This window comes from Indicator indicator, chromosome 6, assembly GCF_027791375.1.
Source record: "Indicator indicator isolate 239-I01 chromosome 6, UM_Iind_1.1, whole genome shotgun sequence".
In the NCBI taxonomy this organism is placed as follows: Eukaryota; Metazoa; Chordata; class Aves; order Piciformes; family Indicatoridae; genus Indicator; species Indicator indicator.
The window spans coordinates 5,899,358-5,914,759 of NC_072015.1; the positions used below are offsets into that span (position 1 = coordinate 5,899,358).

The window sequence follows — 15,402 nt, forward strand, 5'->3', positions numbered from 1 at the left end:
AACTGAAAAGCTCATTAGGAACTGGTCTGTGGGTCACTAAGGCAGCTTGTTCTTCTGACTGTGCTAATCTGTTGGCACATAACCTTACAGATGTATTATTTTAGGCTTACGAGTGCCTTCCAGTGCAGGAGTGGTCCTGCTGACCTCAGCAAAAGCCATAGCAGCTCTTTGGTTGGGATAGCACTTCCTCACTGCAGGAGACAGAAAGCAGATTGGTTCTCATGCGTGTAGGTTGGACTGCTACCAGGCTATGAGCTTCACAGATGTTTCAGTGGCACACTAAATGGGTACCAGACTGGGGAACTGAAAAGATGGCAGGAAGAAATGATTGTCCATAGCAGTACAGGAGTGTTACCCCTACCTGTTGTTTTCCCGAAGAGTGGTGTGCAAGTTGCAAATGACCTACTTGTCCTTCTCTCTCTCACAGGAAAGTATATGTCTGCTAGGTGCACTAGCACTTCTGATACTGTATGTCAACCATGTGGCCCAAATGAGTATATGGATGTCTGGAATGAAGAGGATAAATGCTTATTACATAAAATATGTGATCAAGGTGAGCTGTTCATACTGAAGATTTTTTTCATGTGAATTAGTGAAACACAAAGAGAAGAAAGCAGATCTGGGGAAGTTGCTTTGTTCAGGTACCTGACACTGGAGACCAGCCTTGTGGAAGTGCCTGGCAGAGAGGGAGGTCCCCAGGCAGCACAGATTCTATGCTGAGCACCACAGCCATAGTCTCCGTGCTGCTGATAGTGATTATCTTCACTGGGGCCGTTCACCCCTGTGAGTTGAATCTTAAAGATTGTCCTTTTGCCCAACATACTATGCATTCACTTCCCCTAACATGTTGTTCTCACCCTTGCAAAAAATCTGTTTGCTTTCCTCAGCAACTACAAGGGAAAGTATTGCTTAGGAGTGCGGTATTTTTCAGGAGGGTGAGGAGCCCTGTGCTGATCAAGGGTGTCTCATGCTTCTGGAAAGACAGATTTTCCTCTAACACGAATGATTTTACACCTGGCATTCAAGCAAAGCAAATAGACAGAACAAGAGGTTCATAAACTTGAGGATTATTACATGGGAGATTTTTACTCCCATATAAAGGAGTAGGCTAAGTGCAGAGTCCTTCATCTGAGAAGGAATAATAAACTGCACCAGTACAGGTTAGGAGGTGATCTGCTAGAGGGCAGCCCTGTGGAGAACGACCTGGGAGTCCTGGTGGAAAACAAGTTCTCCATGGGACAGCAATCTGCCCTTGTGGCCAAGAAGGCCAGTGGGATCCTGGGGTGCATTAAGAGGAGTGTGTCCAGCAGATCAAGGCAGGTTCTCTTCCCCCCCCTGCTCTGCCCTGGTGAGGCCACACCTGGAATATTGCATCCAGTTTGGGCTCCCTGGTTCAAGAGGGACAGGGATCTACTTGAGAGAGTCCAATGGAGAGCTACCAGGATGATTAAGGGACTGGAGCACTGCCTTATGAGGAAAGGCTGAGAGACCTGGGGTTAGTCTGGAGAAGAAAAGACTGAGAGGGGATTTAAGAAATGTTTATAACTGTCTGAGGGCTGGGTGTCAAGAGGGAGGGGACAGACTCTTCTCCGTTGCACCCTGTGATAGGACAAGGGGTAATGGATATAAACTACAACACAGGAGGTTCCACCTCAACGCTTTTTCACTGTGAGGGTCACAGAGCACCGGAACAGGCTCCACAGAGGGGTTGTGGAGTCTCCTTCTGTGGAGACTTTCAAGACCCATCTGGATGTGTTCCTGTGTGACCTGTGATAGATTCAATGGTCCTGCTCTGGCAGGGGGATTGGACTCGATGATCTTCAGAGGTCCCTTCCAACCCCTAACATCCTGGGATCCTGGGATCTATGTTTCTATTTTAGGGAAGGCTTTGAAAGAAGTGACCCCAGGGAACAGCACGTCCCAGCGGCGGTGTGCTTGTACGATGGGCTACCACTGGAGCGAAGACTGCGACTGCTGCCAGAGAAACACCATATGTGCTCCAGGATTTGGAGTCAAGCACCCGGGTGAGATACAGAAAGACAATGTGCAAAGTGAAATGTCTGGCTGAGGCCGACAGGAAAAGGTCACCGTCATGTGGGTTGTGATGTTAGAGAGGATACTTGTGGCAGTTTTAGGCTGTGCCTAGGACATTTTTCACAGATTGAGTAGAAAGTAGTAGAATGTAAATAAATTGCCACTGGATGTAAAAAGGAAAATAACAATACAGTCTGAATAATCCCATCATCTCATATCTAACATAAAGTTAGTTGTGTAAACTCTTTCTAGCAGTCTCTTTAGCAGGCTCTTGCTTGGCTGTTCCTGACCTTGGCTGCCTTTCTTTGTTGTGGCTAAGTACTAACAAGCTCTGCTCTTCTCTTTTCCTTGTCCCATGTACAGGGGGGAAGGAGGAAGGAGAGGAGGAAGCTGTTGGTAACCCCCGGCTTTGTCCAGGGGGGTTCTTGTGTTGTTTATAAATTGTAAATATATGTAAATATTGTATATTTTGTACATATTAATTGCATTCCATAGTTCTAGATTTTAGTGTGCTTGTAAATAACTGCTTCATTTGCTTTCACCTGATCTGGTCTGGCAGTTTTATGTTGGGGGGTAATTTCAACCCACCATAATACTCTAGACTCTCAGGTGACTGTCAACAGAAGATGCGTATCTAAGTTATCACTACTACTACATATAACCCTCCTGGACTATTTGCATTTTGAAGGCTTCTATCTCTGCAGTTTAAAGAGTATCTTGGAACAAGTGACTTTTGCAAGGCATCATACAGACATAGCAATAGCTGCAAGGTGTTCGGTGCATTTCTAATGTTTGCTGTGGTGTCTGACTGTGAGTCACTGGGTCATGCATTGCCTCCAGTATTCAGAGAAGCAGTCCATTAGGGATTGCTTCTAAGGTTGAAATTGAAGTTAGGCTTTTGTCCAGTGACTTTGCTTTGCCATTTCATAATGTTATAAGCACGTTAAAAGTGATTAACAGCTTTCAAGTAGTGCGACTATTCTGTTTCAGATGACTTGCAATACAAAGATTTACTACAGACTTTGAAGTCTGATCAAAACCAAAAGTGTTTTGTGGGTGGGAAATAGAGACAAGTTCAGAGTTGTAATGAACACTGGGAACACCTGTGCCAAGCATGAAGAAGCCCAAAAACCAGCACATAATAGGGAGAAGGGGGAGGATGAAATGCTGCATGGGCCTGGAGAATAGTGGTACTGTTTTTTTTTCCAGTCTAGCAAATCCTGATTTGCTGTGCTTTCCTAGAAGTGACAGTACCAGTTAGTGTCACTACCCATGGCACAGCATGAACACGAGGAAGTTAATGGAAGGGGAAGGATGTAATAGCTCTGTGCTACTTTACAGTGATTGCAAATGGCTCCTGCTCGTGCAGATCATGTACAGAAGTGCTCAGATGAGACTAGCATACTTTTTTTCTGCTTGCATGTGAGTGTTATTGCTGCTCTAACGTAATCTAATATCCTTCTCTCTTCAGAGAAGCTTTCAGGAGATTTCTGGGGGGGGTGGTTGAGCAGGAGGTTGGGGAGCATAGTCACCTTCTCCTCATGTGAAAGGATCCTGCAGAATCTTAGCTATGAAACTTTTCTTCCTTTACTACGCACAGTGCAACAGGACAAGGACACGATGTGTATACCATGTCCCAGAGGCTCCTTCTCAAAGGTCGCTTCGTCCACCAATGAGTGTAAATCCTGGACCAAGTAAGTCCCTGTACCTTCTAAAAGGACCACAGCAGCCAGAAGGCAGGGAGATGCTTGAGTGAAAGCATTTTTCAGTGGGGTAGCTCAGGCTGTCTGAGCATCTCTGTTGGCTGTGCAGCAATAAAGGTATTGTGACAATGAAATCTTGAATTCCTCTTGGTGGGGAGCAATAGAGAGCAGTAACACTAGAACTGTTACAGCTGAAAATAAAACAGATACCTGGGGTTCTTGAGGGAGAAATGCAAGACAAGTCTTGTATATTACAACAGAAAGTACTACTCTGCATAAATGTAGGAGCCATGACATGCTTCCTCTTTGAGCATTTGAGAACATAAGCTCTTTGTCTTTCTTTTCTAGCTGCACAGCTCTAGGAATGAAAGAAGTCCTGTCCGGGACTGACAAATCAGACGCAGTTTGCGTGGAACGGAAGATGCCTGAGCCATCAGAAGATGGTATCTGCCCTCATAGAGATTAACTGTTAGAAAGTAGCAGAGAGGAGGTGGGGTGTGTTTGCTAAGGTTTTTGGTTGGCTTAACTCCATTTCCACTGTGGGTGACTCCTACTAAGCAGAGCTTTACATCTCTCACTGAAACTACATGGCAAGCAGCATCACTGTTACACCTATGACCTCCATTACATTTACAGCTCTCTCAATCTTCCAGGCTGCTGATTTCCATACAAACATCTGTATAAAGGCCAGCAGCTTCTCACCATCCTTATTTCATAGAAATGGATAGTCATAGCTGAAGGTAGCTGCCTTCACTGGAAGGCCACAGCCTATTTCCTTCTCCAGTGTGGATATGGTACCAGGGAGACTGCTTGCCTGGTATGCAGTGATCCCTTGTAACCTGATATAAAGGACAGATTTTGCCAGCTGAGTTCTATAGACTCCATGAGAAGTATGTCCTCCATCCCCTGAGGGAGAGAGCAAGAACAGTGCATGGGTTGCTGGCAGATTGCAAAGGGGCTTTTAGAGGAAACTGCATCATGTCTCTAAGACCCTAAGTCTGTTTTTTATGGAGGTGGCTCACTACCAGGTACCTTCAGTAAGGCTACTTGCCACAGAACTACATGAAGGCTACAGCTATTGTCCTTATTCTGGAAACTGAAAATCAAACAGGAAGGGTTAAAAAAAACCTCCTGTGGGAAAGCAGGTAAAATGAGCAAGAATTGTCATACTGTTGAGTACAACTTGATGTTGATGGCATTATCTTTCTTACACCCTGCAGGAACAAACAGGATCTTATACGTGTTGATCCCCATCTTGGTTTTTGTGGCACTAATTGGCGTTGTCGTCTTCATCATATACTACAAGAATAAAGGAAAAAAGCTGACAGGTACGTGACAGCTAATGATAGTCACGAATGTGACAACTGCATGGCTCTCTCTGCACTCTGACTTCATGGCTAAGAGCCAGGTTAAGAAATTCAGGAGTTATTTTGCAAGTTCTATGCTATCCCTGTATCTGTCCATATGGATGTGCTTTAACTAGTGCAAAACTGGGCTCAGATTCCTTTCCTCTAAGCAGGCAGCATAATGTAAAATGCATATTGCTTGGTATCCTCCTGCAGCCCTGACCTACCTCAGCGTGACTGCCATCAGAGTAGAGGCAACCACAGTGTGGATGAAGGAGGCCTAGTGCTAAAGGCTTTTATAGCAGTATGGCTGCTCTGCATCACATGTCTTGGCTGAAGGGAAGCCATGAAAGGCTTACAGGGTTTTCATCACCTCCTCTCTCCTTCCTCCTACTTTCCCTCCTCCCCTGAAACCTACACTTGGACAGGTTAAAATAGGGATTTAAAGACAAAAGCCTCATGGGTATTTGAATATATGACTTAGTGTTTTTATCTGAAGGTCAAAGTACTGATAAGGTGTGGAAAAAATACTAGAAGGAAATAGAATAAACAGTAAACAGAAAAAACTGAAAAATTCTAGCAAAGACATACTGGGTGAGACTGGAGCACTGAATGTGTTATTGATACAGTGGAATTCTCTTCAACACTTACTCAACTTGTGTTAAGCCCTGGATCTCCTCAGTTAAAGATACACTCATATTATTCTGTTGTGGTTTTCTTCCCCTCCCCTTAAACAAGAAAAGGTTTTTCTATTCTAGTTTTCCATCATCTCTTTTGCCTTAGCTCTAACAAGTTATGAAATGTTTTGGGAGCAGCAAAAGGGAAGACAGCAACCCTCTCTTGTAAAGCATATTTCAGCCTATGTTTTAGAAATAGGCTGCCTCTGCCACACTAAACATAGGTTGTGTTAAATCTGGAATTCCTGGGATGGGCTGGAGGAAATGGTGACTCTCCTTGCAAACCAAATAGTTATGATGCAAAGCATGTTAGAGGGGAATGCTCTTTATTTGACATTTCTATTGCCCTGCTGCTCTGCAGTGACAGTCCTTCATTGCATTTTCATGGTAAGTCCTGCTAAACTGGAACCTCAGAGACCTGCAGGCTCAGGAAGAAGCTCTGTCTGCTTGGAGGGGTAAATGTGCAGATACAACATCAGAGGAACAGTCATTGCTGGGAATTGGCAGTGGCTATGTAGCTGATTTATCTTCAGACATACAAAACCAGCATAAACTTCAAATGTAAATGAGACTTGAGACTACAAAATTTCCTGAAAGCATAAAGAGAAAACAAGAATTGCTAACACTGTTGAGTGGCAGTCTTTACCATAAAGCATTGCTGGACTTAAAGCTTTTCCTTGGGAGATACTCTGATTAAGAAATTTCTCCAAGAAGTGCACCCTGATTAAATGGAATATGCTGTATTTGAGCCTGCCATCCTGTGGTTTCAGTGGCTACCCTCTTCTCTCCAAGGTTCTCACTCCTGTCTGAGTGCCTTTGTGCAGTCCATGTGACTTCTCTTGAAATAGTCTGTTTGGCAGCAGGCCGGTCCCTATTGGGCCAGTCATAGCTTGGTGTGACATATGACCAGGAAAGAAACCCCATTTGATGTGGAACACAGTTTAACCCTGGTCTATTTTAGGAGCTTGGAAACATTTGTTCCACAGAAATCTATCCCTATTCCAGTTACAATGAATCCTCATCTAGACCAAGGCTGGGACACTTGAACAATCAGTGAAAACAGTCTCGCTGGCTTTTATTTAGCACCATGCTGTGGATTGTGAGGGACTGGGTGTTAGGTCAGTGGCTAACTTCAGTGCCTGCTGTATGTTACAGCTACACTTTTTGTTTTCCCTACAGCAGATCTACAGAATTGGGCTAATGAAGTGTGCAGTCAAATAAAAGGAACTAAGGTAAAGTTAAAGACACTATAATTTTCTCTTTGTTTTAGGTTTTCCTAATGGCATTCCTGACACTCCTTCCTGAAGCAGACTCCATGTTTGTCTAGAAAACAACTTATGAGTTCCTCAAAAAACACTCACAGCTTTGGCTTTTTCAGTCTGTTTTTCTGCAAATCTGAGGCATATGAAATCACCATTGTCAAATAGCTTCTGAACCTGCTCTCTGGTTTCAGCCAGCTTTAACAGTGGTAAAAGTCTCTAAGATGATTAAATATTTATGAGGAGAAAGTTAAACATGAGTCTGCTGAACACCTGAGATTCTGCTAGGAGGGAGCCTTTCCAAATCCTAGGAGCAGGAAATACTTCGGTTGAGTTTGCACCCTTTTACATACCAGAGTACTCACAGGGGAGAAACCTGGATTTGAGGCAGTGCCAAGAATGCCAGACATACAAGGCATAAAGCACAGAGCCTTCAGCTACAGACACCCTTAATTAATTAATTAAGGTGTGAGACACCTTAATTATGGTGCCTGAAGAAATTCTTCTTGTCCATTCAGATGTGAAAAAAGTAAGATCTTACAACAGGCTTTGTTCGGGGATCCCACTCTTAAAATGCTCAAGATAGGGGCACAGGTTCAAATTCATCTGCACTGCCTGCTTCACACCATGGATGTAGACTGAGCTGTCCCAGGTGCATGCTCTCCCCACCATCCCATCTAGGAGCTCTCTCTAGCTTAGCTGTTGAAAGACTCCAATTCCACTATCACAAAAAACATCATACCAACCAAATCTACTGTTTTGAGCAGGTAGTTCCTCCTTTGACTTGGAAGTTTTTATGCAACCTCCTGTATTGGCATCTGCTCAGGTCCTCTGGGACAGAGTGAATCAACAATAATTAGAAGTTGGCAGCATTTACACTCGTCTGTCCTGGAAGATTTGCACAGACACTAGAAATTAAAGGTATCAGTTCTCAAACACCCAACTTTGCAGCACAGCTGGCATGAACTGAAGGGAATCCTTGAAGTATTTCCCAGCCCTTTTTTTTTTTTTTTTTTTTTTGGAGCTGCAACCACAAATACAGCTTTACTTTGACAAGTACTGGCAAAATGACATCGTGGGCCTTAGCATTTGTTTTCCTAACATTTTCCAGGTTAAAGCAACCTTGCCTGTGTGACTTCTTTTTTCCTAGCTTTTCTTGGGCCCTCTGACTTAACCCAGTTTCTTTCTTTGATTATTGCTGATAATAAATATTCTGCTACCAGTAAAGCCTTCACAAATTACAGCCCTTCAGATACACTGGGGGGGGGGGGTGTTCCAAACCCTTAAAAGCAGTTAGGTAAGGTCTTACTGATGGTTTATAAGGAACAACAGAATATAACAGTTTTTCTGAATTTACTAACTCTTAAGTGCCTTTTTAAGAACTATGAGTAGTTGTCTCCTAAAATTAAATGTTCCTGCTTCCTAGATCTCCAGATATTTTTCTGAGCACCTGCTGAGCCCAGCATCACCAGCCACAGTCAGAGCAGACCAGAAGTACACTTCAAGACTCAAATACAGCAAATGATGCTCAACCTCAGTAGCTCCACACCAAGGAAGAACAGAGATCTGCCTCTTCCTTCTTTGTCTAGAGAACAGCCTTCTGCTGGTATATTTATTAAACATGCTTTTATTTTTCCTTTCTTTCAGGAGCCCCCCCGAGATGCATTTGTTACCGTGAACATCACGAATGCTGCTGTCCCCCAGGCCCCTGAAGGCATGCATCTCCTGGGCCCCGCTGGCTCTCCTGCCCCTGGAAACTCGTGCTGCACCAGTGGCCATGCTCCTTGCAGCAATGGGAGCCCCAGGAGGGTGGGACGGAGCCACCAAAAGTTCTCTGAGGTAACTGAGACTGATGATGGCCGTTTTCCACCAGTTCCTACAGAAGATGAATACATGGATAAGGATCTTGATACAGCTGACTATTTATCTTTGCTAAGTCAGACTGCCAGCAAAACCATGTCATCGTTTTCAGAACCGATGGAGGCAGGGGAGAATGACAGCTTAAATCAGTACTTTTCAGGGATTGGGAGCACAGAGGATGTGTCAGTCTCTCAAGGCTGTCACCCTTCCTCTAGTGTGGATGGGAAACACACTGCGATGGACAAACTTCTTCAGAAATCTTGCCAACATGCCCACAGTTGCCTGAAAGAATCAGGCAACAAAGACATAGATGGTTTTGCAACAAACTGTGACTCAGAGAAGATCTGTGTGAGGTGTGGCATTTCATATAGGGAATCTCCCAGAAAGTGGAGCAAACCCTGTTGTGCTGTGACTGACAGTGCCTCTACCCACCCGGAAACTGGATCCTATGCACAGTGCACCTGTGGCTTGAATTCTCTTTCTGCTGGTCAGAGCACTCTAGCAAGTGATCACAGTATGGAGGATGCATCTTCAGACAGTACCAACATGAAATACCAGAACACAAACAGAAGCGCTTCAGGGACAAACAGCACCACTTCAGACCTCCCTCCAGCATCTGGTAAGCCCACTAGGCTTGACCCATACGCAATCATAGAGGATTATTCTCTGTGCTAGCTCAGTATTATTCAGAGGGTCTAATTAGGAGAAGGGGAGAAGAATTACAATTATTCCTTTTAACTTAATTGCCCTGAGGCCAATCTGAAAAACAAAACTGAAATGGTAAGGCCATTTGGAGTTTTAGTGAATTCTGCAAATCATGTGAGCACTGTGAGGGACCATTGTCCTACCCTGATCCATCCAGCAGTGCTGAACCCATCTTTTGGCTGTCACTGCAGAGGCCAGGTAATTCTGTTACTAAAGTAGTTTGGGGATAGCAGGTCTGTGTACTGGAGAAAACTTAGGAGGAGGAGAGTATAGGGACCTAGAGGCTGAGTCAGGAAAGGAAGCACAATGCTCAGACGATTTTCCATTCAACAGTCTGCACACACATTTTTGCCATTAGGTCTAAGTCCAGTTACATTTATAAGGTGGCCAGTGAAACACCAGCTGGAGCTGTAACCTGGTGGCCACAACTGGGTCTAAGAGATTATGTTCAGTTTTCTGCTTTTAGCTGTTTCTGCTTTTAGCTGTTTCTGGTTTAATTTGCTAGGATTTAAATGTTCCCCTAAAAATAATTTCATACAGACATTGTTTCTCCATACACAGGTGCTCTGTCCCAATACCAACACTGTCACTAATTAACTGACTACCAATTTATTAATTAAATATATCAAAACTATCACTATTAATTAAGTAATTGAGTAAAGACATGAAAATTGTCAAATGAAAGCAGGAAAAAGAAATCACTGAACCAAAACTAGCAGAAGGGAAGTTATGAGCCTTTTCTGGATGAAACCTTCCTCTCTCAGACTTTTTTTTTCAGTATAAAAGTCTGCAGTCTGCCTGTCATGTGTTATTAGTCACTTTAGATTATAATCTCTTAAAGTGAGATGATCTATCTTCATATATGTTGATGCACTGCCAAGTGCAATGAGACCTCAGTTTGACTGGGATATCTTAAGTATGACCATAATACACACAGCAGTTGTGAGCAATTACCCTTCTTTAAAACCACGTTGTGCCTCAAAGTTTCTTAGGGAGGCATTCTTGTCAGTCTGTAAAACCCCCAAGTGACATTTTTGAAGGCACTTCACTTCCTCCATCAACATGCATGCCATGTGAGAATTTGAAAGTGTGTGGCATACTTCTTTCTAAGGCAAGATGCTCTCTCTGCTGCTTCAGTTTCCTGAAATCATGGCACAGTTTGACTGCCTGCTCTCTACAAAATTCAACAGTGGTAAAGAGAAGACAGATTATCTTTTGTCATTTTTACTGGAAGGTGACTCTGAGGTCCCACTGAAAGTCACGTCGTGTTTGGCACTGCACTACTGTAGCAGTAATACTTTTCTTTCAAAATCTGACATGAAGAGGAAATTAAAACATTAAGGAATAATGGGGGAAACAGGAGATCTTGAATTTAAGCAACATGCTAGAAATTGCCATCTTAGATTTGCAGCATTACTCTTTAATTTTCTGTAAGTGTGCCTTTGGGTATGTCCATGCTATAGTGCCACCTGGTGAAACCTGAGCACAAATACTCTGTTCTTAGTTTGTCTTTTTCTTTTCTTGGCCTAAGTGCCAGGAGGCACTACCTGAGCTGTTGGGCAATACGAGAGTGGGGGTTAGTTAATCTGTAGGTAAGGTGGCTGGCTGGCAGAGAGGTTTTTTTTTTGTCTGCAGAATGGCTCTGCCCTGCTGCCAGCACCTAGTTACATGAGGAGAGGGGCAGGGCTTAGCTGTAGCTTCTGGACCGAAACAATCTGAGCCATGCTTGGGGCTGCACATGGAGCTTTGAGAGCATCAGTCATTTTGCTGGGCCTTGTGCAACACCCATATGGAATCAATGGGCATACAAAATCCTGTAAAGCTTCTCAAAGCAACTGAAGCCACCAGGCTTTGCACACAGGCATGCTATGACAGAACAATAGAGAAGAGGGTGGATGATACAATGGAAAGAAAAGGGCTGTGGGTAATTCAGTGGAGTTCTGATTTTAGTTCCCTAACACTCAAAATGACAACAGAAATTGCAAACCGGGTGCCTCCCATGAAACAACTCTAGAAGACCACAGTAAACCTCTGGAGTGGTGCCACTTACAGAGATGGAGGTCGGCCTTCAAGTGCTCTTTCAAACCCCCCCGAATTCTGGGGGCGGTTGAATGTGAACTGCCAGTTCCTGACCACTTCAAGTCATGTGAAGGGCTACAGCATAAAGCATGAGTGCAGGAAGACTTAGGTGACTCACAATTAGGAATGGTTTTGCAGAGCCTTTTTCTTCCAGAACAGGAACAAACAGTTCTTACCACCTAGATGCCATTAGATGGCTCAGAGAAAAGTAATTGACTGCATTGTTTCAGTTCTTAGTGAATAGTAACCACAAAACTTAATTTGTCATTGTAATTAATATAACCAAGTGGTCTGAAGAAATCAAAAGGCAGAGAATGATGCCTTTGCTTCTCTGAAGATGTCCCTTAGAATTTTCAGATTGGAAGAACATCTCTTAGTGCAGTCCAGAGAGGTGTTGTGTCCATTTTCTGTGCTTTTGGGCCTCAGATATCCCTTTATTGTAGCATGATGTTTTCAAAAAGCAGTGAAAATATGCCAGCCACATTCAACTGAACATCATAAATGTGTTAGTCTGCCTTTTTTTCCCCCCACTGTCACATAGATTTCTAAATTCTTGATTTCATACTGAGCAACCTATAAACTTTTCTGCAATACCTTTTGCAAGTGACAGGCAATCTGTAAAAAGGCAAACAGCTATTTTTGTACTCCCATTATGCTTAATAGCTTTGCTGATGGCAAACAGCCAAACAGAATTGAACACAGGGAAAATAACTGGCAGGAAAAAACTCCTGCAGAGAAAACTTATTGACACCCCATGTTAATCAGCCACACATGGAAAGAATGCAAAGAATTGGCAATACAGTGGTTTAGCTAAAATAAATAGGATTGCCTGAGGGGGATTATTAGATTTGAGTGCTACCCAGACTTGGTCATGAACAGTCACAGGTCCTAACTCAGCACAGTGTCCATTGCTGATAAACGAACGTCACTGGTGGCTGCTAGAAAAAGAGGCATTTCTCTGGGCTGGGCCATGCCTAGCTACAATGAGAATAGGAATGTCTCAAATGTTGAGGAACATAATGAGGAAAGGCACAAAATGTCTAAAAGGCGTCAGATAAGTTTGCAGGTAATGATTAAGTGAAGTACAGCAGGTAAAGTGTTTCATAGGAAGAGTGTTCATAGACTGGGAAGTTGTTTTTTTAATTATTTGGTTGCCTTTTTTTAATTTTCAAGCTGTAACAAATTTGTTAGTTTGTTATTGGAGGTTTGCTTTCAGCTCTTTTCTTTCTCCTCTGAGAATTTACATTAATTCTTAGAGCCTAGTTCTGTTGTCACTTGAGTCAGCAGCCAGCCTTTGAATGGCAAAAAGATTGAATTTATACGGAAAAATCTTTAACAGCAGGCAGACTGACTGGAACTGTAACTCCATTAGGCTTCTATAATATAAAACTCCATCCAGGTAAATCCATGAGGGCACTAGGTGAGTACTGGAGTGTACTTACACAGAGGATGAGAACAATACAAGATAATCGTATAAGCTTCATGTCATTTGAGCGCTGGGTGACCCTGTGGTCTGAGGTTAAGTCTTTCAAGTATTTATTCAATAAATCAGCTACCTAGCCCACACAGTAAGACTGACCAGAGGGTTAAAAAAAAACAACACTCCAATGTGATGCCTGGGACTCTACAAAAAAACCTCGTAATTAGAAATAATGACCATTTCCTCCCAAACTACAGGCAGAGGCAGTTTGGATGCAAACATCTGCATCAGGCAGCAAGGAGAGCACGAGATCATTGTACTCCCTCTTGCTTCGCAGAGTGCAGCTGAGAGAAAATGTTTCCAAGCCTTCCAGACAACCCTGCTGTGGATGACAGGCTTCATCCTAAGGAGGCAAAACTGGAAATAATGAAAGGATACAGTGGAAGGCATTGGTTATAAGAGCAACCTCGTGTTATGGGGGAAAAATAATGAGACAAGTAAAGCTACCACAACAGATTAAGTTCACTGTGGTAAGTGTCCATCTCCTGAGGGGAAAATATTAATCACGTGTTTCTTTTTTTCTCTCCCCCTCCTTCCCCAGGAAATGTGACTGGAAACAGTAACTCCACCTTTATCTCAAGTGGACAAGTAATGAATTTTAAGGGCGACATCATTGTCGTTTACCTTAGCCAAAACTCCCAGGAGGGGGCAATGGCCTCAGGGCCAAGTGAAGAAAACGTGGGCAGCCCTGTGCAGGAGGAAAACCTCAGCCGATGCGAGACTTTTGCTGGCAATGCCCAGCACTACAAGGAGAAATGTGCAGAGCTGCAAGGCACCTCCCTGGTGGCAGGGACTGAGGGGCTGCGGCGGCCTGCTGGGCTCCTGGCCCAGGAGTGGGGCCCATCCTGCTGCAGCCAGGCTTCCCAGCCCGTGCAGGAGGAGGGGAAGTTGGGACACTACTCAGAGAAAGTGTTGAACTGAGGTGAGCCAATGTCCTTGCTGTGTGCCATGGCACTGACCACCAGCCTGCGAGGGGGCGTGAGGCTGCTCTTGTGGGGCTAACAAGATCCTGGGCATCACTACAGATTCACAGACAACTACTGCCCATGGTGTCTCCTGGGAAACTTTACAGCTGGAAAGGACCCTTGTGGCTCACATGTTGGTGATGGTGCTCTCATTGAGAAGGTTACCAGTGGGAACAGGTGCACATATGAAGCTGGGCACGCTGCCCCCAATGCAGAAGCAGCAGCAGGGCTGGCTTCTCCCACCTGGGGCAGCACTCTCACTGCCCACCACCCCTTACTTCCTAGCATCTCTTTCCAGCAAGCAGTGAAGAAGAGCTGAAGAGATCTTCGGGCTAAGGACTTCGTGAGGAGGAGACCGTTGCTGGTCAGGCATACAGCATACTCCCAGAGAGGGGACAACATAGCAGAGGACTGCACTGAAAGTGGCCTCTGAGCTCTGCCTCGAGGTTTTATTTTTGCAACTAAGCTGCACCCATTTTGCTGGGTCCTGGGCCTCCTCCATGCCTCTGGGATGGAAAGAAGCAGCAGCCACCTCTGTCTTGAGTCCAGTACTGCTCCTTTGCCTCCCTGTGGTGACTGGGCACATGGCACGAACCCTTTCCTATCTTTCCCCAAGGGAGCAGTCTCCACCAGCACCAGAGTCAAGATCCATGTCTGCCCCTTATTAACTTGTGGGTATGAGTAGGTACAATATTGCCCCAAGTGCACAATAACAGGCAAAATGCAGCTGATATGCCATAAAAGCCTATTAGAGTAATCACTCACAGTAAAGAACATTTATTGATTGGGACTATGATTCACTTCTATCTTATTGCACCTTGTCAGAATAATTCAGGCCCCTGAAGATGAGAATGACATGTGCCCAGCATATTATTATTAATGTCACTGAAATTTAAGACACAGAGCTGTTTAGCAAGTGGAGGAAAGGTCCATGATAACCAGTTGTGAACATTTCCTGAGTGACAGGAGAGGGAGAGGTTACCCAAGGATGGAGAATATTTTCAGAGTCAAACACACATTCCTTCATTTCCCTAAAAAAAAAAATATAATTCCCATTTTTATTAGTAAGCAGAGCTTTATTTGGGTAGCATGAAGTTATTTCCAGAGCTGAAATCAGAGTGTAGCCACTGGCACACTGAGAGCTGGTAAGCAACGGGACCAAAGGTTCAGATTTAAAGCACAATACTAGTTGTAAATACAAGGGAGTTTCACCTACTCAGTTGGGTTTAGTTTAAGTCCTGTATCTTGCAGCCTCCTCTAGCAGCAACTGTGGAGAGCACGATCAAGGGAACAG

At 44.1% G+C, this 15,402-nt stretch overlaps 1 protein-coding gene across 1 annotated transcript in view; it reads left to right on the forward strand.

The window, feature by feature from the left end:
- Nucleotides 1-14,064, forward strand: part of TNFRSF11A (TNF receptor superfamily member 11a) — a 28,490-nt gene extending 14,426 nt beyond the window's left edge. Inside the window, exons 3-10 of the mRNA XM_054381876.1 lie at nucleotides 428-553; nucleotides 1,881-2,024; nucleotides 3,635-3,728; nucleotides 4,086-4,180; nucleotides 4,958-5,065; nucleotides 6,940-6,992; nucleotides 8,667-9,498; nucleotides 13,685-14,064. Coding sequence (XP_054237851.1) covers nucleotides 428-553; nucleotides 1,881-2,024; nucleotides 3,635-3,728; nucleotides 4,086-4,180; nucleotides 4,958-5,065; nucleotides 6,940-6,992; nucleotides 8,667-9,498; nucleotides 13,685-14,064 — 1,832 coding nt within the window. The remainder of the gene's footprint in view (nucleotides 1-427; nucleotides 554-1,880; nucleotides 2,025-3,634; nucleotides 3,729-4,085; nucleotides 4,181-4,957; nucleotides 5,066-6,939; nucleotides 6,993-8,666; nucleotides 9,499-13,684) is intronic.
- Nucleotides 14,065-15,402: the final 1,338 nt, after the last annotated feature.